This window comes from Leucoraja erinacea, chromosome 30 (genome assembly GCF_028641065.1).
Source record: "Leucoraja erinacea ecotype New England chromosome 30, Leri_hhj_1, whole genome shotgun sequence".
NCBI lineage: Eukaryota > Metazoa > Chordata > Chondrichthyes > Rajiformes > Rajidae > Leucoraja > Leucoraja erinaceus.
Genome location: NC_073406.1, coordinates 8,638,378 through 8,662,845, shown reverse-complemented (window position 1 = coordinate 8,662,845; position 24,468 = coordinate 8,638,378). Strand labels below are relative to the sequence as shown.

The window sequence follows — 24,468 nt, the reverse complement described above, 5'->3', positions numbered from 1 at the left end:
TGGGGTGTGGGGTCTTTGGAGAGGGTACAAAAGAGATTTACCAGAATGATTCCTGGATTAGAAGGTTTTAGCTATAAGGGAGAAGTTGGACAACTCTGATTGTTTTCTCTGGAACATTGGAAGTTGAGGAAAGATGTTAGAGGAATATAAAATAGAGGCATAGATAGGGTAAACAGTCAGAACTATTTTCCCAGGGTGGAAATGTCAAAGACTACTGAGTATAGCTTTAAGGCGAGGGGCAAGTTTGTTTTTTACCATAGAATGTGGTGGGTGTCCCGAGTGCACTGCCAGGGGTGGTGATGGTAGAGGAGGCAGATACGATAGTGACATTTAAGAGGCTTTTAGGTAGGCACATGGATATGCAGGGAATGGAGGGATATGGATCATGGGGAGGCAGCGGAGATTATTTTAGCTTGGCATCATGTTCGGCTTGGACATTATGGGCCAAAGGGCCCGTTCCTGTGCTGTTCTATGTAAGCCAGCCAATACACGTTGCCTCTCCTAGGCAGAGCACCAGCGGCTTGCATTGCCCATAGAACCTCAAATCTGCATGAATCAGCAACCTATAGAAAAATAAGAAAAGGCAAAGAAACTGCTGGCTAAATATTAGGGGCAGGCACAGGACAGAGCACATCAATTCAGCTCAAGAAGCGGTGCCTGCCAATTCGCTATTGGAAAGTTTTCTGCTTTGCTGTTGTTGGTATGCTCAAGCTGCAGAAAAATAAATAAATCTGCTCACTGCAGGCTCCAGACGGTCTACTGGAGTTTCCTGAAGTGAAGCGAGACAGAGAGGAAGTACCATAAGATCCAGTGTACACTCGCAACTTCATGCTTAAATCTACAAGCACAGCATTAGCCACACTTTGCTGCCAGGTATGAGTTTTTCTGCAAAAGTCTTGACATTTTACAGTTTTAAAGAGCCATGACCACAAAGATTTTCTTAAATTCATTTTATTAAATTTTCCCAGCACCATTTTACTTAATTTAAGAAATTACAGAGGATGGTGGTGGATCGCCAATAAGCAAAGGCTTTGATGAAATTGCATTGGCAATACTTTCGCTGAACAAATCTAAGATGACAGCTGCTCAGATTTGGCTCAATGCTAATCCATCACCCAAACATTAGTTCTGGTGACCCAAAGTGTTAACTCTGTTACTCGCAGCACTGCTTACCCGACCTACTAAGTATTTCTAGGAGTTTATTTTTTAATCAAATCCCTAAATATTCACTAACTTACTCACTTCCTCGTCTGTCTGTCTTCACCTGTGCTGGAGTTCTATTTCAAATAGTGGAAAATCAAAGTAGAACAAGACAAGTCCACACTATTCTACTGTCCTGAAGGTGAAGCCTGACTCTGAGGACGCAACATTTATATTACTTACAGTATTACTTTCCATTGCCTACTTTCCAATCAACAACAGACCATAAATCGTGATTAGTATAATGGGATGGGTTTTAACACTTACTGCTAAATGGAGACCCCACAGATGCATCTGAAAGACATACAAACTAAACAATGAAAAGCAGGTCCTGCTGTTGCTGACCATCTACCTTCCCACATGATGGTGCAGTTACGTGTTTGTCAAGGTGGGGGGGGGGGCAATCAATATGGAATCAGTGAATAGATGATTTTTAAAAATTGACCCATTTGTGAGATGTGGGTGTTGCTGGCATTGTAGGTGCTTAATCTTCATCTCTAAATGCTCCAGAACCGAGGTGGTGGGGAGTAAGAAGCATTTATGTTGTTTGATGGCTTGCCTCGCATTAGTGAAGCCCTTGGATTTTTACAACAACCATTAAGTTTGTAATTACCATTTACTGATGGTAGCTTTATATTTCACTTTCATGTGAAGTCCTTTGCTGTTGTGGTGAGATTAAACCTTTTGTCTCTCGATTGAGTTCCTGACCTCTAAATGCAACTCCACTTATTTGACCTCCAGGTTACCCAATCCCTTTGATCAAATATTCTTGCTGTAAAATGCACTGAAAATGTTACATCTTGTTGTATTAAATGTAACTGAGTTTTCAAACAATGCATTAAGTCATAATTATTGCTAAACAAACCCACTGGTCCCAAAAAAAACATTTTTTTTGCAGACTATCAGGCTCCCAGATTGATAATTGTTCCAAAATAGAAATTATTTTTAAAGTTTATTTTGACAATTCATCTTCTGCCTTGATCTACCCGCAAGTCTTGATCTTATTGTAAAATGCTTAATAAAATTATAAAACTGGACCTTTTGATTTTCTGGTATGCTAGCTCTCAGAGCTCTTCAATACTACTTCCTTCATTTCCATAATGACCAAACTTCTTAAATCAAATGAAGATTATTGAAAACTCTATAAAGCACTTAAGGGACGTGAAAGGCTCCAAATAAATACAGGTCCTTTTTTCTTTCTCATTGACTCCACTGATAGCTGCCTGATTTAGGGAAGGAAAATCTATGCCGTGGAGTCCACCGGTACCAGGGAATACTACATGACACTGGTGCAAACACTAGTCTTTGTCATTGACTGTATAATCTAGCTCTTTTCATTTCTAACGTTGAGATACACAATTCCCATCTGCTTGCTATTGAAAGAGCATTTATTTTACTTCTTAATTCTTAGGTAATGGAAGAAAGTGATCCGGACATTACACCTTCTGCCAAAGACTTTCAAAATGATAAATGGTCTGAGGCAACTATATTTAGTTTAGTTTAGAGATACAGTGCGGGAACAGGCCCTTTGGCCCACTGAGTCCTTGCCGCCCAGCACACTAACACTACCCTACACACATACTGGGGACAATTTATAATTTTACCGAAGCCAATTAACCTACAAACCTGTACGTTTTTGGAGTGTGGGTGGAAACTGGAGCACCTGGAGAAAACCCACGCAGGTCACGGGGAAAACATGCATACTCCATAGAGACAGCACCCATAGTCAGGATCGGATCAGAGTCTCAGGCGCTTTCAGGCAGCAACTCTACTGCTGCGCCACCATGCCACCCTTTAAATAACTGTTAAGATTATTGATTTCTCAATAGGGAAAATAATAGTACTTCCCCGGCGGGGAATTGAACCCCGGTCTCCCGCATGACAGGCGGGGATACTAACCACTGTACTAGAGGTGTGACAATAAATTATCATTTCATCATTTACTCAAAATCATCACTGTCAGAGTGGTAAGTCGTCTAACTGGTGCTTGATTAGAAGTAATAGCCAGTATTACAAGGAATCCTACAATGTGGAGAGGACCCTGCTTAATCACTGGTCAGCGCAGATTGACAAGTTCATTGGCAACGAGAGAAGTCAATAACTGGCCTCAATGCCTCTGTGTTATAGGAAGTAAGAGGTGAAGAAATTGAATGGAATGCTTGTTCCTCAAAACCATCCAGAGCTCTCAGTTGGAAAGTGCAGGCGTGTTGGCATAAGGAGTGGCCCAGACCAGCTTCCGCTATGGTTTACCAGGTTTAATACCAGCTAACCACCTTTAGCCAGGTTCAAACCTGCAGAGTAGTTAGGACAAAGTGTCAAACCATGCCAATGAAGATTATTGAAAACTCTAACAACATAACAATCAATTAAAGCTCTTAGATTTCCATGAAAGTAAACATCAATTTAAACAGAAGACTTTTGGCAGCAGATTTACATTTTCAGAATTTCCAGACGCCCACTGAAATTTTTTGACTCCATAGTTCAAGACTCGCTGTACAACTTGCCAAAACACACAAAGAGTGCGCTGGTTGAAACACAGAGTACTGTAACCATGCCTTACTCTCTGCTACCTGATGTATATTCCCGTATTACTCTGCGCCCGCTGACTTGTGCCTCATTAATGTCCTTAGACTTGCAGCCCAGCACGACTATATGTCTGGAGGACACCACCCTTGCATTATTCCATGCCTGTAGAACTGTGTAGGAAGGAACTGCAGATGCTGGTTTACACCGAAGATATACACAAAATGCTGGAATAACTCAAAATTTCAAAAGTCAAGAGTGTTTAATTGTCATGTGTACTGAAAACAGAACAAACTGGAATCCTTTATGAGCATACAAACATACGAATTAGCATCAGAAATATGGCACCCAGACCCTTAAACTTTGTCCAAAATTTAGTAATTTCTGTGTGTAACCTTAACTCCACTTTCCTGGCTACCTGTAATAACCTTTCATTCCCTTGCATATCAAGAATCTTTCTACTTTTGCCTAAAGAATTTTTTAAGTCTGTGTTTTCACCGTGTTTTGAGAGTGTTCCAAGAACTCACAAACTTCAAACAGAATCTTTTTTGTCTCACTCTTTCTCAAATGGCAAACCTTTACTTGCAAAAGTTGACCTCTTGTTCTAGATTCACCGCAGGAAGAAACAACCTCTCCATATCCACCAAATCAAGACATCTCAGGATTTTATGTGTTGAAATTCAATTGCACTGCAGAGTAACATCGTAACATTAACTACAGTTCAAGCTCACTGCGAACATTTCAAGGGTAATTAGTGATGAATGATAACGTTTCCCTTGCCAGTGAATAAATTAACACAAAGCAGGTCTTTCTGTTCTCGCAATCCAACCTATATTTTAATGTTTTGTCCCCACTACTTTGGTACTTCTTTCATGAAAATGCTCATTCGTGCCAAGTGCTTCTGTTATCTGCAAAAACTGGTTGATCTTTGCGCAAAAAAAGTCCCAGCCAGTGGATGACTAGCAATTGATTTCACTACAGAGGGTATCTCCAGTAAAGGGCTGTCCCACTTGGCCGTCATTTACACGACAGGCCGGTAGTGACAGTCGCACGACGGTCGTGTGCGTCATCATGCATCCGCACAGCCGCCTGGAGCACATGATGTCATTTGAAGATAGACACAAAATGCAGGAGTAACTCAGCGGGACCGGCAGCATCTCTGGAGAGAAGCAATGGATGACATTTTGGGTCGAGACCCTTCTTCAGACTGAAGAAGAATCTCGACCCGAAATATCATCCGTTCCTTCTCTCCAGGGATGCTACCGGTCGCGCTGAGTTACTCCAGCATTTTGTGTCTCTCTCCAATCGTCTTGGCCCCGCTCTGGGAGTAGGAGTGAGGGGGCGGATCCGGATTCGCAACGGCTGTGAGCCCCAGGCTGAGCTCGGCGATCGTTTGCCTGCTTCTGCTGCTGTTGGAGGTGAGACGTTGCGCCGCGCCAGGGTCTTGGGTTTGCTGATGACACTGTGGTGGTGGGCCTGATCTCAGACAACGACGAGAAGGCCTACCGGGAGGAGGCTCTGGTGCCAGGATAACAGCCTCCTCTTGAACATCAAAAAAACAAAGGAGCTGATCGTGGACTTTAGGAGGGCACATCATCCGAGGATGTACACTCCATTGAGGATAAATGGGGATCCTGTGGATAGGGTGAACGGTTTTAAATATCTGGGTGTCCACATCTCCGAGGATATGACATGGGCATCACACACCTCAGCACTCGTGAGTAAGGCAAGGCAGCGCCTTTACCACCTCAGGCAATTGAGGAAATTCAGAGTGTCTCCGAGGATCCTCCAGTGCTTCTACGCAGCGGTGGTGGAAAGCATCTTGTCCGGGAACATTACCATCTGGTTTGGGAATTGCTCTGCCAAGGACAAGAAGGCTCTGCAGAGAGTAGTGATTTCAGCCGAACACACTATGGGAACTTCACTTGCCCCCCTGCAGGAACTATACATCAGGAGGTGCAACTCCAGAGCCAACAATATCATGAGAGACCCCTTCCACCCTTGCAACGGACTGTTCCAGCTGCTACGGTCAGGCAAACGCCTCAGTTGCCATGCGGTGAGAACGGAGAGGTTGAGAAGGAGTTTCTTCCCAGAGGCCATTCGGACTGTAAACGCCTATCTCACCAGGGACTAACTCTACTGAACGTTTTTCCTTCCATTATTTATTATGTAAAAGAATATGTGTGTTATGATTGTGTTTATAGTTTGTTTGGTTGTTTGGTTGTTTGTCTTTTGCACAAAAGTCCGCGAGCATTGCCAGTTTCATTTCACTGCACATCTCGTATGTGTATGTGACAAATAAACTTGACTTGACTTGACTTGGGCCTGTCCCACTTTGGCTGTCAGTTACGCGACAGGCCGGTGGTGCGCAAAGATTTAGTGCAGGACGAAGTCCACACTCCTCCACACCACTCCATGCGCCCGTCCCGTGTTACCCACGCTCTACCCACACGCTATCTGGTCGCATAAATGGCACGTGAATGACGGCCAAGTGGGACAGGCCTTTAAGCCTATTGTCTTCCATATGTGACATCCATGAACACATTGCCAGTGGGGCTACTGGAAAAAATGCAGAAGCATGAATTCAGGTTGATTTACTTACATCTGTCTTTGTTCCCCTGCATTCTTAAACAAAGTCAGCACACATCCACAACTGAACATCATTATGTAAACAAAGGGAGATAATCAGTACCAATGAAGGACTAGGTTGAGAAAGTTGCTTGAGAGGAGCTAGGCAATGGCTCTGAGGAATGTCATGGCGTGAAACAATGGCACAAGATCATTAAAACATGCCGTTGAGTGGATGAGTAACTCTATATTAATGAAATTCTTCACAAAATAATTCATTCAAGATGATACAGGCTGAAATTTGTATCAATGGAGCAACAAAGATATCATAAACCTGCAATATAGAAGTCATTAGTTCTAGTTGATGCAATCATTTTAATCCGTAATGGCATTAAGAAGTTCATGATCAGTAGAATGCCTAGCTCCATATGCTGTGCCTACGAGAGCAGGAACCATGTATTTAAATCGTTTTGTTCTCTGTCAGCCAGCTCCCTTTGGTCCTATTCTGATGACACTCAATGTCAGCTGATCTTGTTTCATGAAACCTATCACGCTTTGCTACCTTGCTCAAAAGCTACGATTCGGGTTAGATTGATTTACAGGTCAGAGGGATGTGGGAGAAATTCCCTCCAAAAATCATGATTTAATTTCGTCCTCTCATTCACCATACTTAGGATTCTGATTTTGGGTTTTCCAAGATTGGAGAAGGACAAGGAAGACAAAAGCATACAAGGAAAAAAAAGCTTTATGAAGATCAGGTAAGCGTGCAGCTGAACACAGCTGTGAGCATCCAAATGGTGCTCACTCCATGTATTCTAAAGCATCATTTCACTTGCATGTGTGTGTATATGTACCTGTGTGCCTCGTTGTTTGCCTGTACGTGTGTCTGTGTGTGTCAATCTGTGCATTGTTCATTGAAAGTACCAGAACAGGTCAAAAAGCGGTTAAAAAAGAATCTTGAGCATTATAGAAGCACAGAGAACAGTGGGAAAATCATTATGAACATTTATAAAGTGTTGGTTTTGCCACAACTGGGCTATGGTGCTCAGTACTGGGTACAGAGGGTATCTCAAGTGAACCAATTGCCTTTAAGAAAGATGTAAAACATTTAGAGTGAATACAGCAGTTCACTAGAAATAAACCAGCAACAAAGAACGAATCAAAGGATTCCGACTGAAGAGCGTTGATGTAATATCTAGAAAGTAAAGAATTTTGAAGGCAGGGAAATTAGACTAGCCGGATTAATCTTACATGGAGGAGATATGGATATGATAGGCCAAATGCTTTAACTTTTATACTGTAATCATGCTGTGATATTGGTTTGTGACCTTAAGCATATTATGTTGTGTATGTGCACGTGTGTGTTTGCTCACACGTGTGTGGTGTGTTTGTATACACATATATCTGAATCTCTGGGAACATTCTCTGTGTGGATTTGGGTGTGTCGTGTGTGTATTATGTACATATTTTGTGTGCAGATGTACTACAGGTACCAGCTGTACGTGTAAATTGGAGCATCTCACAAATGCTCTTCACTTACTTGTAGAATAACTCTCCTTCTCCATGTTTCATATGGTTATGGAAGGCACCTCTATATATCTGACCCTGCTTATCAGTCAGTGCTCCATGCCCTAAATAGAGGAAAAAGGTTGAGTTATATATTCTGCTTGGATTAAGCCGGGATTCATCTTGTCATTCTGTATTTATAGTTACAGCAGAAAGCAATACATGAATCTGCAAAGCTGCAGATTGGAGTAAAAGCATTTTTTTTTTAAATCAGACTATAAAAAAGTTATTCACCTGCACGGGCACCATAATTGAACTCGCCCTCGTACAGGGTACCATCAAAGTACTTCATTACTCCATATCCGTGGACCTCTCCCTGGCTGAACTGCCCACAATACTCATTTCCTTTAAAAAAAAGTAAAAGCATTTTCCATTATTATTTTCTAGATGTTTCGTGACTGTTCCAGCTAGTTCAAGGCAATGGGTGATACAGCTCTCAAAGATATTTGCAGCATTCCACATGTGCACACTATCCTGGCCCCGTATGTTCCCATTTAATTTCAGAAGACCCAGCGGAAGTACAGGTTCACCACAAGGGTTGAGCCAACTCCAGATTGCAAATGGAGACATAAGGAACTGCAGATGCTGGAATCTGAAGCAAAATACAGAGTGCTGGTGGAACTCAGTGGAGGGAATGGACAGGCGACATATCAGGTCAGGACCCTCTTCCGATATTTTTGGCCAGTCTAAAGAAGGGACCCACAGGAAATGTCATCTATCCATTCCCTGCACAGATGCCACCTGCTGAGTTCCTCCAGTATTAGTTTTTTGTTCTAAACTGCAAGTTCCTGCCAGGGAGTTACACAAGACTCTAGGCATTTCAATTCCATCCATTATAAGTGAATTGGATTAATACACAAAGGAGAAAATATTACATAAAACTGCAGAAAGAATCAGAAACGTTTCTAATCTCATAGAAAAGATCTGGTGAAAGAATTGGTGCAAACTTGACAGAATAAATGGCCTCTTGCACTGTGATGTTCTATTTTATGAGCCCTAAATTCCCTCGAGGTACTGAAACTTTGCAAGGAACTGCTTCAAGGGCCTGTGATTCTTTGCATGTCTTCCACTGCTTCCCCAAGCCATGATTACTTATCTATCAGCCAAGAAAATGAGCCAAGCAGATTCTTCACCAATGGTGGGCATGATAGTAAACCCTGATTCTCTCCTCACATTTAAATACATGCAGTCTCCATCAAGTCTCCAACTCACTCCGGCTCTGCCATGGAAATAAATCAATACAAATTGCAAAAAACGATTTACCTCCATCCCCACATCTATTACTTTCCCCTCCATATTATTCCACATTATCAATCCGTTACTCTGACATCATTCAACCTACTAAAACCCCACCATGCTTTTATTATTTTCAGTCTCAACTATTCCCAGCTGCCCTCCATCTTTCACCCCACACATACCTCGGCCTACAATACGCACAAATGCACATTAGAATATAATTTACACATCATTGGCTTCTTCTTGTTTTCATATTCATCAACCATCTCATTCTACACTATCCTTGTAAATTCCTTCATTCCTAAAACCCTCCAAGATCCCCAAGTTCAAATCTGGCCTCTTGTGAAATTTCTGTTTTAAATACTTCATCTTTACTGATCATGTCTTCAGATGCTTAAGCCCCAAGTGCTGGAATTCCCTCCCTAAACCATTCACTGCAATTTAGATATTTTTTTAAATATTTGGTTCCTAAATTTATTTTTTGGCTCATTTTCATTTTTTTACAACATGGGATGTCTTAGGATGTTTCACTGTTTAAAAGTGAGATTCAAAGGTATCTTATTATTTATTAACTAGATTCATTTGTAACTCTAGCCATTCTAATATACAATAAACAATACAGGATCTGCAGATGAAGACCTGCCAATAAAGGAAAAACAAGGAAAGAACAAAAGAAACATGAAACAAACAAAATCACTGACAACAACAAGGTAATAACATTTAATCCTTTGAATGGTACACTATTGGTATATCAAATGCACAAAATTAATTGTGTGGGAAGGAACTGCAGATGCTGGTTTAAACCAAAGATAGGCACAAAGTGCTGGAGTAACTCAGCGGGACAGGCAGCATCTCTGGAGAGAAGGAATGGGTGACGATTCGGATCTATACCCTACTTCCGACTGCGAGTCACTGACTCTCAGTCTGAAGAAGGATCTCGACCCGAAACATCACCCATTCCTTCTCTCCACAGATGCTGCCTGTCCTACAATGTTAACTCACTTTTGCAGACTCTTCCACCATCACTGTCTGCCTTACGAAGCACTATTTTTCAAAATATAATGTCACTGAATTATAACAGGTGAGAGGTGTTTATATACCTGAGGAGGCCCAATATCGAACCCCATTCCCTTCTATTTCTCCATTCACTAACTCCCCCTCGTAGTAACTGCCATCCTTCATTAGAAACTTTCCGTGACCTGGTGTGGACAAATTTACGTTTAAGTACATATACAATATCAATATCATAAAACAATAATGAATTACAATATTTTGTGTCTTACAGAGTCAACGATCAAATGTTAACTATGCACCGTAGGGACAAATCACAGAAAGTTGACTGCAAGCAATGGCAAATCCAAATGTTCTTGTTTGTGAAAGGTTTGTTTGGAAAGCGGAGGGATGAAACAGGAGGGATAAAAAGACAAATATGAAATCCAAAAGCTTTTAACAGGCAATTGGAAACCTAGAGCAGAGCATATGTATCAATTACTTAGACCCTGTTATTAATAGACGTGCAACAAAAAAAATTGAGAAAGAATTTACAATTGTCAGGTGTGGCTCAGTGGTAGCATTTTCACCTTGAAATCAGAAAGGATTGATTTCAAGTCCCACTCTATAGATATGACCAAATGGGTCTAGGTTGGCACTCCAGCCATGCCAAAGAGGTGCTACTGTTTCATAGTGCAGTACTTTTTATATGACTTTATACTGTTTATAATGGATATAAATGAGGCATGGCAATGCAAGGCACAAAAAAAGATACAAAGTGCTGGAGTAACTCAGCAGGTCAGTCGGCATCTCTGGAGAACATGAATAGTTGACGTTTCAGGTTGGGACCCTTCTTCAGACGCAGACCCAACGTAAGGAAAATTCATTTAGTAAGTATCACTCAGCCAACAGAAGTAAACAGGTCACTATCATGTTGCCATTTGTGGGAGCCTGCTATGCATATTTAAAGTCTTTCCCTATATTAAGGAAAGAACTTCAGAACTTTGTGTCTGAAGAAGGGTCTCGACTTGAAACATCACCCATTCCTTCTCTCCAGAGATGCTCCCTGTCCCGCTGAGTTATTTCAGCTTTGTGTGTCTATCTTCAGAATTTTGGGGTGGCATAGTGGTAGAGTTGCTGCCTTACAGCGTGCTGGGATGGATCCTGAATCTGGGTGCTGTCTGTATGGAGTTTGTACATTCTCCCTGTGACCGCATTGGTTTTCTCTGGGTTCTCCGGTTTCATCCCACACATCAAAGACATACATGATTGTAGATTAATTGGCTTCAGTAATTGTAAATTGGCCCGAGTGTGTAGATAGTGCTAATGTGCGGGGGTGATTGCTGGTCAGCACCTGCTCGGTGGGCTGATGGGCTTGGCTCCACACTGTATCTCTAAAGTAAACTATGTTGATGACTGCAATGCCTCTGGGACATCCTGAGTACATGAATACAAATCTTTATCTTACAGGACTTAATCTAAGAAATCATCAAAACATGTTAAACCGAAGTAAGCAACACATAGAAAACCTACCATGCTTTTTCCCATCTTTCCATTCTCCCTCATATTTAAAGAAACTGTTTGGATAAGTATACCGACCGAAGCCTGGAAAGACAAAAGTCGTGATTAGCTACAATAGCCACTGTTGTTGCCAGGTGTGCACTCACAGCTCTGCACTTTGTATGCATTTGTCAAGACCATTGCAGACGCAAAATAATTGGAAAATAAACGCTCTAAATTGCAGTTGAAATTTGTAAGCATTTCTCTGATCTCTTTAAAACCAGGGTGTAAAATTAACTGAGAGCTCCTGGGGGTGTGAAGAATTTAAGTTAATTTACGATTGACAATAGTAAATGATGGCTACAGCTCCAAGTCTACCACAGGAACAAACTGCACTTCCAATTCCATAATCCTAATCTGCACAGATCTACCGCTGGGGGTGAGGGCTGAGGAGGGTGAGGGGTGAGGGGCTGGGGGGGCAAAGAGGGAGTAAGGGAGAGAGGGAGTGAAGAAGTAAGATCGCTTCGCTACTATAGGTGCTCTAGTCCCTTACATTTATAACAATCCAATTCACTGAAATAGTTAGTAGGTCTACACACATCGATGAGATTACCCAGTGGATCGCTGAGTTAAGGCAGTGTAGCTGGCTGCAAAGCCTATTATGCGCTGTTTACTAAAAGATGCAACTTCCCTTCCCTCATTCCTCTGAACAAAGTTTTCCCTCAAAAATGTTAGGAGTCGCAAAGAAGCCCTGTGTGACAGCTTCCTCCTCACAGAAAGATGGTACAATACAGAGAGCTGACAAACAATCCTCTTGTTCCCATTATTTGGAAAATGTAGCAAATTGTCACTTTTGAAATCCTGATCAGACAGATGCTAAATTGACTTACATAATAAAGTTATATGAGCCCCTGACCCTAACCTATCATTCAATATTGCAGCTCATCTTCCACCCTAACTCTACTTTCCCAGTCTGTCTCCAGATCCCTTGTTTTCCTCAGTTTCCAATAACATATCAATCCACCCCATCCCCCTGCCTCATTCTCACCTCACACCTTCACCCTCTCACACTCCTCTCGTCTTCTTCTTCTTGGTCCTCCCAAATATTCCAAATAGAATTTAAACTGGAGGTGGTGGAGGAAGGACTTAAGCCAGAAAGGGTTTTTGGGAAGAAAGAGCTATCTTAAATTTAGTTGCATCTGGTTGGGTAACTATGGTGGGGTGAAGATTATTCCATGCTTTACTTGTGCGGGAGAAGAACAAATTGCTGTACAAATCTGTCTTAGTAGCTGGAATCTCAAATTGGATCGAATGCCCTCGTCTGCACCTAATTGGTTTGGGTTTGGTGTAAACCGTCCTAATTGGTTTGGGTTTGGTGTAGGTTTTGTAATCTAGGTCGAGCTGACCATTTAACATTTTGTAATGTTAAATCAAACTGTCACTCACACTGTGACCCTCACACCCACACCTACCCCCATGGCCTCACTCACACGGTGTCCCCTCACTCCTTCATCCCCAAACCCACACTCTCTCTCTCATCCCCACACACTCCCCTCACAACCTCATCCCCACACACTCCCCTCACACCCCCATCACTCTCACATCCTCCCCTCACACCCACACCTACACCCATGGCCTCACTCAGTTTCCCCTCATAGCTTCTCCCACTCCCTCACACTCAGCCCCTCACACCCTCACCACTCCACCCCTCTCCCTCACGACCCCTTCTCTCCCCCCCTCTCTCTCTCTCTCGTCCACCAGCCTCACCGTCCCGCAGTTGACGCCTCACTCCCCCGACATAGCAGCCGCTGGCCGCCGGCACCGCCATCACATCGCGGCCCTGGCAACAGTAACGCCCGCTCTGATTGGACGCGTCGCGGTCACCGTTGCTAGGGCGGATTCACCAATCGGGGCCGGCACCGTCCGGCGGTCAGGCCACGTGATCTCAGTGCGGATCGCCGGCGGCTGCTCCACCTGGCGGCCGCGGCGGGCACTGCGTGGACCAGGCTGCACATTGCATGTCTGGAGCCCTCAATATAGGAGAGTGCAGAAAGGACCAGTGCTATCTCTCTCTCTCCCATAAGATCATGTTCATAAATGATAGGAGTAGAATTAGGCCATTCGGCCCATCGTTCACCATTCAATCATGACTGATCTATCTCTCCTTCCTAACTATTCTCGTTCCTTCTCCCCATAACTTCTGACACCCTCTTTTCAATAAAGCTCTTCAACTGAATCGTTAACTCTCGTCAAGTTAAGTCGTCAATTTTATTTCTATAGCAAGGTATTAACGTGCTACAAACAGCGATACATAGATCAACAATTCATACAGTTACAATTCCACAGATTACACAGAGAGTGGTGAATCTGTGGAATTCTCTGTCACAGAAGGTAGTTGAGGCCAGTTCATTGGCTATCTTTTAGAGGGAGTTAGATGTGGCCCTTGTGGATAAAGGGATCAGAGGGTATGGAGAGAAGGCAGGGATGGGATACTAAGTTGGATGATCAGCCATGATCATACCGAATGGCGGTGCAGGCTCGAAGGGCCGAATGGCCTACTCCTGCACCTATTTTCTATGTTTCTATAAATACATACATACAGCGCTCCCTCGGAGGACCTCAAGAAAGGCTTGTGAATAGAAATAAGGTTTAAGTCTAGACTTAAAAGAGTTGATGGAGGGGGCAGTTCTGATGGGAAGAGGGATGCTGTTCTATAGTCTAGGTGCTGCAACCGCAAAAGCGCGGTCGCCCCTGAACTTATGCCTGGACTCCACTTTACTTATCGGACACCCTTTTCATCCCTAGCGTTTGTCACTTACTCCTTCCATCTATCTGCCCCGTTCCCCGATATATAGTCCACACCTGGAACAGCGGATACAGTTGGTGAGGTTGTACAAATAAGTGCAGCTTTCACACAAAGGAAACATTGTTGTTGGCAAAAGGCGTTCTGTCAACCTCAGATATAGAGTCTTCTGCCAGTTTTGAATTTATTTCCCTGTGGCAAAGCAGTTGGACTAAGGAAGGAGGGTTGGCAACAAGCCTGAGCTATCCTGAATTCTTCAGAAATGAAGCTGTCACCACTGGGAGTGATTTGGAGAAAATTAATTAGACCATTCACAACAATTTGCTCCCCTAGTTTCTATGAACTCTCTCGTTTATTATTTATTCAAATATTGGAAATGGGGATGGCACCTGTGTGACTGAATGAATACATTGTATTGCATTGTATTGAATGCGAGTACAAGACATCTGATTATATTAATATGGTTTACTGCAAAACTGTGGTTATATTACTATAGGCTTGACTTCAGAGACCTCCACTACCAACCAGGAGACATGAACTAGAATTTCATTATGGTAGCTGGGGAATTTAGATTTGTGAATATTAAATAAATCTGGTATGAATAAAAATACAAGTAGCAGAAACAGTAGCCATGAAACTGTCTAATAGTTACTGAAAGAGTGGTTCCATCAGGAAGGAAGTTTAGTCACACTTTCCTTCTCGGGTCTGCTGCGGTTCGGAACTGCCAATATATTGGTTCTTTCCTGACCTTTGAACCGACCTGGCTAACGTGCATTTCTGGGGACAATTAGAACAGCTCAATAATGTAGTCCTTGCAGGATTACTCATATGCAATGGCTTCATTCCCTGTAGAGGTGCAGGAATTAGGAAGAAATCTCCAGGAACTTGGCCAACTCAAATTGGCAACCATGCAAGGAACCAAAATGTCCCAGCGGATGTAATATTTTGTCTGCATTAGAATTGTTTTCTGCTTCTAACCACATAAACCAGGGTCCAGACCAGGTAAAGTCCTCATCCACACAACGTATCATCGTCTCGGTGTTTACTCCAGCACAGTGTTCCATTCATAATCCTCATCCACCTGACTGTGAGGTTTGTTCTGTACCACTATTTTACAATGATATCCTCCTCACACACGTGTGAACAACTGTGTGAGGCTGCACTGAATATTGAATTCAACAAGTTCAGATAACGAGCCTTTCCAGTTTGTGTTCAAACTGGTCAGATCAATTGGTCGCAGAATTATAGTCAGGCAACCCAGAAGTAGCTGCATGATTAAGAGGTGGAAACAAAGTGGGTTAGTAATTTGCTCAGCTGAAGACTGAGGAAACCCTTGAGCCCCTTCATCCATGACAACTTTTTAGCTTTTCTACAATAGTCTCCTGCCTTCTCCCCATAACCCCTGACACCTCTACAAACCCTCACAACCCTGTCCACAACCCCAAGCATCCGCCACAGCTTGAAGCCTCTTAATGTAGCTCGCACCCACATCCAGGAGTCCCTGCCGTTGTACTATGGCTGTCCGCGTGGTGGTTACCACCCGGGAAGGGAAGATTGTCATTCCTGGGTGTGTCTGGGTGGTAAATCACAAAACCACAATGTAAGATTACAAGGGAGTGGAAGCAAAATCTGTAAAGCACATGCATGTGCCGTGCAAGGCTGTATTTATGTGTCACTACTAATATGGAAGAGAAGCTTTTCATTGATGCATCAGAATGGTGAATGGTTTCTCAGCCGCTGTTAGTAATTAACCACATGCCGATGCAAGTTTCCCTGTAATCAACTCCAGGCAATCAATTGACAAGCTGGGAACGGGGCAATGACAGTACACCCAGACAGGTCTGCGTTGAACCCAGCTACTCCCCAGGCAAAGCCAGTCGGTTGACCCCTTTGTACTACGCTTCCTCAACCCTGATAACCAGCTCTTTGAAATATTTTAACTGCTTTCCAGCTGAGGAAAGTACTTTGCTTCCGCCTCATGATAATTTTGTTTTGAATTTGTGATCCTTGGGCTTTGGACCTTTCTCCGCATTAAAGAAAGCTCTGCATTTCTGTAGAACTTTAAATCTCCAAATAACCAGCGATGCACTTTTTGAAGTGTACTCACTGTTAGGTTACAGGAATCACTGCAGATGTGTTGTGCAAAGTCTCAGAATCAGCATGTGATAAATAACCAGATAAACTCCCTCTGTACATAACCCGAGCTGCAGTCTATGCCCCACTGCCATGCACTTGCCAACCTTTATGTTCCTTTGCTCATGTTCTCTGTAACTGCCCCCATTAATCTATTGACACAAGGGACTGCAGATGCTGTAATCTGAAGCAAGAAGCAAACAGCTGGAGAAACAGCGGCTGAGGCCGCATCGGTGTGGGCAAAGGGGATAGTCAACATTTTAGGTCAAGACCCTGCATCAGGACTGAGGAGATAGTCAGCATTAAGAGGTGAGGGGGAGAGGTGAGGCAGGGGTTGGCTGGTGGTCGGTGGAACCAGGTGAGAAGGGAGATGATGGGCGGATGGAGCTGGGGTGAAGGGGGTGGGGGGAAGAGGAGAGGGAAGGGAATGGGACTGGAAGTCAGTGACAGGTGGTTGATAGGTTGAGACAGATAAGGAGGGAGAAATATGGGGGTAGATAAAGCCAGAGGGACGGAATGGGAGAGGGAGAGAGGGAGTTTTGCTGGGAGGTGATGAATGGAAACACGAGAGATGCTGGAATCTGATCAGTAACAATGGTGATGAGTACCTAGATAAGAGAGGGATGATGAGAATATGGAACCAGGTAGGTAAGGGGAATTACAATGGGTGATTGGAGGAGTGGAAGGACAGGAGAGAGTAAGAAGTAGAGGAGCAGAAGACCAGGAGAGGGGAAGAAGAACAGAAAGGAAGAAGAACAGGGAACACAGGAGAGAGAAAGTGGTGGGGCAACAAGAGAGACAAAGGAGCACAGAGTATACGTGAGGGAGGGTTTAAGGTTCTTACCAATTTCTTTCAGAAGAGCAGCATCACAAATTCTGCCTGGGGTTGTTCAAATGCAATTATATAAACACTCAATTTTCCAGTTTCCGGAAGCCACATTCCCTTCCCCCACACTTTCCATCTGCCCATCCTCCGTGCCCTAACCATTTCCTTATATCACATTCCTTACATCTCACGTTCCAGCATCTGCAGCCTCTCTCTGGCATTTACAGCCCTCCCTCTGCCTGGCTCATCTTCCTGGTTACACCCATCTATCCTTTGTCAGTCCATGCCTCACCTAGGGTTGCCAACTTTCTCACCCCCAAATAAGGGACAAATTGTGAAAATAAGGGAGAAATTCACTACGGCAATTCATTGACCGACTCAGCCGTGGCTGGGTGAATGATGAGTTGGCCCGGGTGCTGGACTGCACACAAAGCCCAGTCGGCGGGCCAGCTGAGGGGTTTTGGCCCGGGCCACGCGACGTTGCGCCTAAAGTCCGGCGCCCAATCCAACTCAGGAACCGATGATCAGCCATGACAAGGAGGGGTGACGACCTACGGGGCCACAGGCGAGGCACTGCTGCTGCACTCCATGGGCTGCACTACGTCAGGACGGGTCCGACCCGATAGTCCCCGCGACCCGAATAGTACCAGTCAAATACGGGTCAAGGGCGGTCCCATATGGGACGTACCAATTTAGCCCAATATAAGGGATGTCCCGGCTCATACCCCTCCCTCTCACATCATTATACCGGCTACCGACTACCCTCCACATTCTCAGTCCCGATGCAGACTCTCCACCCAATATATCGACCATTCCCTTTGCTGCCTGATCTGCTGAGTTCCTCCAGCATTTTGTTTGTAATTAATCTGTTGTTTGGATGGCCTTATTCCCATGGATCGCTAATCGGAGATATTCCCTTCATTCCACCCCTCCCTCCCTCCCACACTCTCTTTGCAATTTAAAACTAAAAACCAAATTGTTTTCACATTTTTATTCCTTTTTCTGATGACGTGCTGCCCAGTCCATCATCGGCTCTGACCTCCCTACCATCGAGGGGATCTATCGCAGTCGCTGCCTCAAAAAGGTTGGCAGCATCATCAAGGACCCATTCCATCCTGGCCACTCACTCATCTCTCCGCTGCCTTCAGGTAGAAGGTACAGGAGCCTGAAATCTGCAACATCCAGGATCAGGAACAGCTTCTTCCTCACAGCCATCAGACTATTAAACTCAACTCAAACAAAAATCTGAACTTTAATAACCTACTGCACTTTATCTGCTTATTTAGTGTATATATATATATATATCTATATTCATAGAAATAGAAATTAGGTGCAGGAGTAGGCCATTCGGCCCTTCCAGCCTGCACCACCATTCAATATGATCGTGGCTGATCATCCAACTCAGTATCCTGCACCTGTTCAATGGTATATGGTCACACTGATATGTTCTGTATTTATTTATGCCTACAATATTCTGTTGTGCTGAAGCAAAGCAAGAATTTCATTGTCCTATCTGGGACACATGACAATAAACTCTCTTGAATCTTGAAGTGCTGTTGATGAACCTGAAACTGCAGTTTAAACCCCCTGTCTGAAGAAGGGTTTGGACCCCATTCCTTCTCTCCAGAGTTGCTGCCTGTCCCACTGTCTCCAGCTTTTTGTGTCTATCTTCGGTTAAACCCCGAACACTGGTGTCAGTGGCCAAGAGACCAAAAGTACACTGGCTCTACAGTTGTATGCTGAGGTCAGAGGGCTGGAGATAAGCATATTCTGGACTTGTATGCGGTTTATCTTCCTGCAGGATGCTGGCAACTATTTAATTATTGCTGTGCATACCAATGAAAGATGAACCACACACTTTGCTGAAAAAAACACTTTGCCGTGCCTTTATAATTGGAGTCTTCTATCTCTCTCTCTCAGCTGGCTGTGGGGCTGCTTGTTCTTGGCTCCTCCAGCTCTGCTTCTCTGATCCAGTTCCAGTTGCTCCTTGCTCCCAGCCCTCGCTGTGGGGCGCAGGCTATCTCGTGGTGAAGTGAAGGTAAACTCAAGTTTTCATTTCCTGAGAAACGCCCCTCTCTCCTCCTCTCAGGCAGCCAGGGTGTTTCCATGGAGTTTCTGTTTGAAAAACAGACACGATAAGCTCTTACTTTTTCAACTAATACATGCGGTCACTGCAGTACCTTTGTAATGTGACATTACTTCATTTTGCAGCCCGTCCCAGTGTTGTATGTGACCCAACATTGCTCAGTTCAGTTTAGTCCATTGTCATGTGTACCGAGGTACAGTGAAAAGCTTTTGTTGCGTGTGAACCAGTCAGCGGAAAGACAATACAGGATTACAATTGAGCCATTTAAACAGTCATCAGTGGCGTGAATGCATTGTACATAGATTGTACATTTATTTGATGGTATAATGGCTGAATAGAGACATGTACTGATTGTATTGTAATACTGAATATATACAGCCCTAATAAAGGAGTTGCCCCGATATCCCTCCTCACCATGGACAAGCATGGACAGAGGGCATCACAACCTCACTCTCTTTATGTCCTCTTTGCTCTAGGGTCTTGGCTCTCCACTTTCCACAATGAGTGGTAGGTTAGGGATGGGAAGCAAGAACTATTGGTGAACCCGGGTCGCTTGCAGCCAAGTGGAGGTTGGGGTCAGTCACAGCTCCTCCTGTCCAGGATCCCGGCCACTGGGGTAGGAACCAGGCTGTCAAGGTCGCTGGGATCGTATCTGACGCTGAAGTTGGTGTGGACGTGATAAAAAAGTGGTAGAGAGACCAACCCTAATGGGGGCAATACCATTGCAACGTTATGCTGGTGTCCTTAACAAAAATGAAATTAAAATGAGGCAATAATTAACTACACTGGAAACCTCTGAAACTTTGGAATTTAACCAAAAACTCCAGTGCCCATAAGTAATCCTTCTCATGGCTGATCATGGGTATCTCCAGGGTGCTATTCCCTATATGGAGGATACCTGTGAGTGACTTTGTTTAACGTGGGGAGACTGGTGCACAGCCAGCGTACACACAGTTCTTTACAGATCTGGGTCAGGATCCAGTGGCATGGAGTCCAAGACAACTGGAGACGCTTTTCTGCTGCAGCCTTCGTCCGCCTTCCCTGCCGTTGTGACGCTCCACTAAAGTCACCATCGTCCTCCACCTGTTCCACTGTTGAGGTCTTGGTTGGATTGCTCTTTGTCAGAGACCTCCCCCTCGACCGTACCGCCATGGGTGGCCCTTCCAGGAGCGTAGCTCCAGACGGCATCACTCTCAGGATCTCAGGTCCACACAAGCTTCTCCACCATGACGAGGTGACAATCCTCAGAGGAGATAAGTAATCCAGGGATGTGGTAAATACTGCACTCAAACACTGACTGGATGAAAGTTCAGCTGCAAGCATTAAACAAGCCATTTGACACCAGAAATCAGTCTAACTATGTTTATGCAACATGGGGGTCGATGCAAACAGGCTCTGGTGACTTTTAATAGGTGCTCATTCTGCTTTGAACCTTGGTTTCCCAATCGTACGAAAGTGTCCTGAAGTCACCAAAAATTAATATTCAAATCACAGCTACAGGAAGAGGATGGGAGAACGTTCACAGTTAGAAAAAAAAAACTGCAGAGGAAAAGACTTTTTGAGCCGCTGTCAGTTTAACGGAGTCTGTTTTCAATTGGCCAAGACGGAGCACTGAGGAAAGACATGTCTGCTGGCCAGTGGCATGTCTGCAAAGGCGAGGTGATTGGAGTTTGTGTGATGAACGGGAGTCCAGGTTTATGGTGAGAAGGCAGAAAAATGGGATTAGGAGGTGGAGATCAGCCATGATTGAATGGCGGAGTGGACTCAATGGGCCGAATGGCCTAATTCTACTCCTATAACTTGTGAACTATGACACCTCAAGGCGTTCATTAATACGCAGTGACCAGCCAGACTGAATGAATGATCCATGTATGAACCAAATCATGATCAACTTACGAAATGCAAACCATAGTCCACTGCACTTAGCACAGAAATCATTCTTGAGACAATGTCATTGGTAGAAAGGCAGCAGTTACTCCCCACCCCTTGTTGTCTTTTATGCATGGGCCCTTTAATATCGCTGTTGACTGACTCGGGTAGCACTATCATCAAACATGCTTTATCGAAGACAATAAACTTTCCACAGCAATGACTGGTACGACAGTGTATGAGGCGTCATGTCACAAGCTACCGCCAGTTCTCATATGTGCGTTCTCACTCACATACACAGCACTACTTCCCTTAACAAAAAACAATAAGCTCTACAAACTAACAACTAGCACATTATTTATTTACAATGAATTATTTACAAATGTTACATAAAGGATAGGAGGGGTATTGGAAGGATATGGGTCAAACGCGGGAAAATGCGACTAGTTTCGATGAGTCATCTTGGTTAGCATGGATGAGTTAGCATGGAAAGCCCTGATTCCCTGCTGTATAATAGTATGATTGTAAATTACACACAAAATTATAAATTGAACCAAACATTAGGGTAGAGCCACTGCCCCACAGAGCCAGAGACCCGGGTTTGATTCAGATTTCAGGTACTGTCTGAGAGTGGAGTTTGTACGTTCTCCCTGTTACCACTTGAGTTTCCACTGGGTGCTGCAATTTCCTCCCACATCAAAGATGTGTGGGGTTGAAGGTTAATTGGCCGCTGTGAATTGCCCCTGATGTGTAGGGGGAGGGATAACATAGAACTAGTGTGAATGGGTGATCGAAGAATGGAGTGGACTCAGTAGGCCAAAAGGTATGTTTCCATACTGTACCTCTTTAAACACCTTCACTGAATGCCTTGGACTTCTTGGCGAAAAATTGGGCTGAATCTAACATCACTGAAGGATCCACTCCAACTCCTGACAATTCCACTGAATCACGTCCCCAGCTAGTATTCGTATGGATCTGATCTCATATCCTGAAATACAACAGAGATTGCTGAAAATACTTAGCAGGTACCTCAGTGACAGCGATGGCAGAGTTGATACTTCACAACTCCTGTGACCAGGGTTCAATCCTGACTCTCCCTCCACAGCGTGGAGTTTGCAAATGCTCGATGTCTGCATGGTTTATCTGGGTGCTCTGCTCTCCTCCCATGTTCCAAAGGTGTGAATTGCCCCCAGTGTATTGTGACAGGTAGAAACAGGGAGAGGAGCAAATTGAGAGGAAAATTTAGATCATACAATGGGATTAGCGCAGTATTAGTGTTGATCGTTGTCATGGACTTGGGCCGCAAGGCCTGTTCCCCTGCTCAATGAACTCTAGGTCTGGCAGCATCTGTGAACAGAGAAGCAGAGCTAAAATTTCAGATCAATGACCTTCCATCAGAACTGGCCCAGTTCAGATTTCCAGCATCTATTGCTGTTTTCCTTTCAGTTACACATCCTGTTTTGTAGTTGTTAGCCTCAACATAATTGTCTCTTCTGAATTTCTGGCCTCGTGGGATAAAAGCCAACAAACTATTAGCTCTGTTGATCGCTTCTTGTGTACTAAGGTTTCATGATTAGCGTTGGTGGTAGTTTGGCAGTTGTAAGACCAAACTACCATCTACAGGATTGAAATATCCCCAAAGCACCATTCAAATCTAGATCCTGTATTGTGAGGTTCACAGAACAGGGAGAAAGTTTCAGAGGCTTCGAGGATCACTTTTCAATCCTCTCCAATTACAGGGCTGGTGCCGATAATTGGGGAACTAACATTGTACCATTGTTTGCAAAGGGACAAAGGGATAAACTGATTAATTTCAGAAGTGAGCAAATTATTGGAATCCATTCCAAGAGACAGTATAAATTTCATTGACAAAGATGCAGTATTATCAAGGACAGTCAGCATGGATTTATTAAAGGGTGGGGAGAATCACATCTGACTAACACAACTGTACTTTTTAAGGAAATAAAAAGATGTCAGTCACAAAATGCTAGTCACTTTGCAGGTCAGGCAGCATTCCTGGAGAAATGAAATGGGTGACGATTCAGGATGGAACCCTTCTTCAGACTGATTTTCAGATTTAAAAAAATGTTTTTGATGTAGATGACATGGATTTCAACAGACATTTGACAGGGTGCCAATGACACGCTGATTAAAAAGATAAAAACATACGAACAATGGCCAATGGACCCAAAATCGTTTCAGTGACAGGAGCAGAGGTTAAAGATCGACAGATGTTCTTGGAATGGAGTTCCACAAGGATCGGTACTCCGTGCTCTATCTTTTGCTATTTGTTGTCTATGTTGATGATTATTGTCTTTGTGGAAGGCATTTTGCTATGTGGCAAATGGCCCACTTGGTCAGCATGGACAAGGTGGGCTGAAGGGCCTGTTTCTGCGCTAGTTCTGTGTAGGAAGGAACTGCAGATGCTGGTTTAAACCAAAGATAGACACATCGGTTGGGAGCTGCATACTAAATCTCGTTGCACTGATGTGCAATGACAATAACGTATATTATTATTATTATTATTATTATTATTAAAATGCTGGAGTAACAGCGGGACAGGCAGCGTCTGCGAGCGGGGCCTACATCACCGCCCTGCGGTGAACTACCGTGGCCGCGGGACTTTGCGAGCGCACGCCGGGGGCTCCAACATCAAGAACCCGGTGTGCGACCTCGCACCACCCGGCGTGGCTTTAATGGCCACGGGACAATCGCCATCGCCAGCCGGGGGCTTTGACTTTGACTCCGACATCGGAGGGGGGAGAGTGCAGTGGAGAGATAAGTTTATTTGGCCTTCCATCGCAGCAATGTGATGGATGTTTATGTAAATTATGTTGTGTCTGGGGTCTATGTGTGTGTAATGTATGGCTGCAGAAACGGCATTTCGTTTGGACCTCAAGGGGTCCAAATGACAATTAAATGTATCTTGTATCTTGTATCTTGTCTGTGGAGAGAAGGAATGGGTGACCTTTCGGGTCGAGACTTCTTTCTCTCCCACAGATGCTGCCTGACCCGCTGTTCCTCCCAGTGTCTTTGGTTCCTCCAGCAGGTTTGTGTCCTGTGTCCAACTTCCAGGCAGCAGGTCGGCCGATCCCCGCACCATCGATGCCCGTTGCCGATCGATCGATGCGAGCGGGCAGCATCTGGCGGCGCCTGTGCGGGCGCGGG

At 44.2% G+C, this 24,468-nt stretch overlaps 1 protein-coding gene and 1 long non-coding RNA gene across 7 annotated transcripts in view; one reads left to right on the top strand and one right to left on the bottom strand.

The window, feature by feature from the left end:
- LOC129711611 (MORN repeat-containing protein 1-like) overlaps nt 1-13,491 on the bottom strand; it is a 156,634-nt gene extending 143,143 nt beyond the window's left edge. For 4 of the 6 annotated variants that reach the window (XM_055659376.1, XM_055659377.1, XM_055659378.1 and 1 more), the window contains exons 1-5: nt 13,351-13,490; nt 11,617-11,688; nt 10,194-10,292; nt 8,092-8,202; nt 7,832-7,922 (exon numbers count right to left, since the gene is read on the bottom strand). In XM_055659376.1, the coding sequence (XP_055515351.1) occupies nt 7,832-7,922; nt 8,092-8,202; nt 10,194-10,292; nt 11,617-11,688; nt 13,351-13,411 (434 nt within the window). In that variant the 5' untranslated portion in view covers nt 13,412-13,490. Of the gene's footprint in view, nt 1-7,831; nt 7,923-8,091; nt 8,203-10,193; nt 10,293-11,616; nt 11,689-13,350 lie in introns of all 6 variants that reach the window. The other 2 variants (XM_055659379.1, XM_055659382.1) reach the window with 1 other exon arrangement.
- Nucleotides 141-11,606, top strand: LOC129711612 (uncharacterized). Its single transcript, XR_008725874.1, has 4 exons — nt 141-873; nt 6,966-7,049; nt 9,716-9,803; nt 10,379-11,606. It is a non-coding gene; the product is annotated as an uncharacterized LOC129711612 (long non-coding RNA).
- Nucleotides 13,492-24,468: the final 10,977 nt, after the last annotated feature.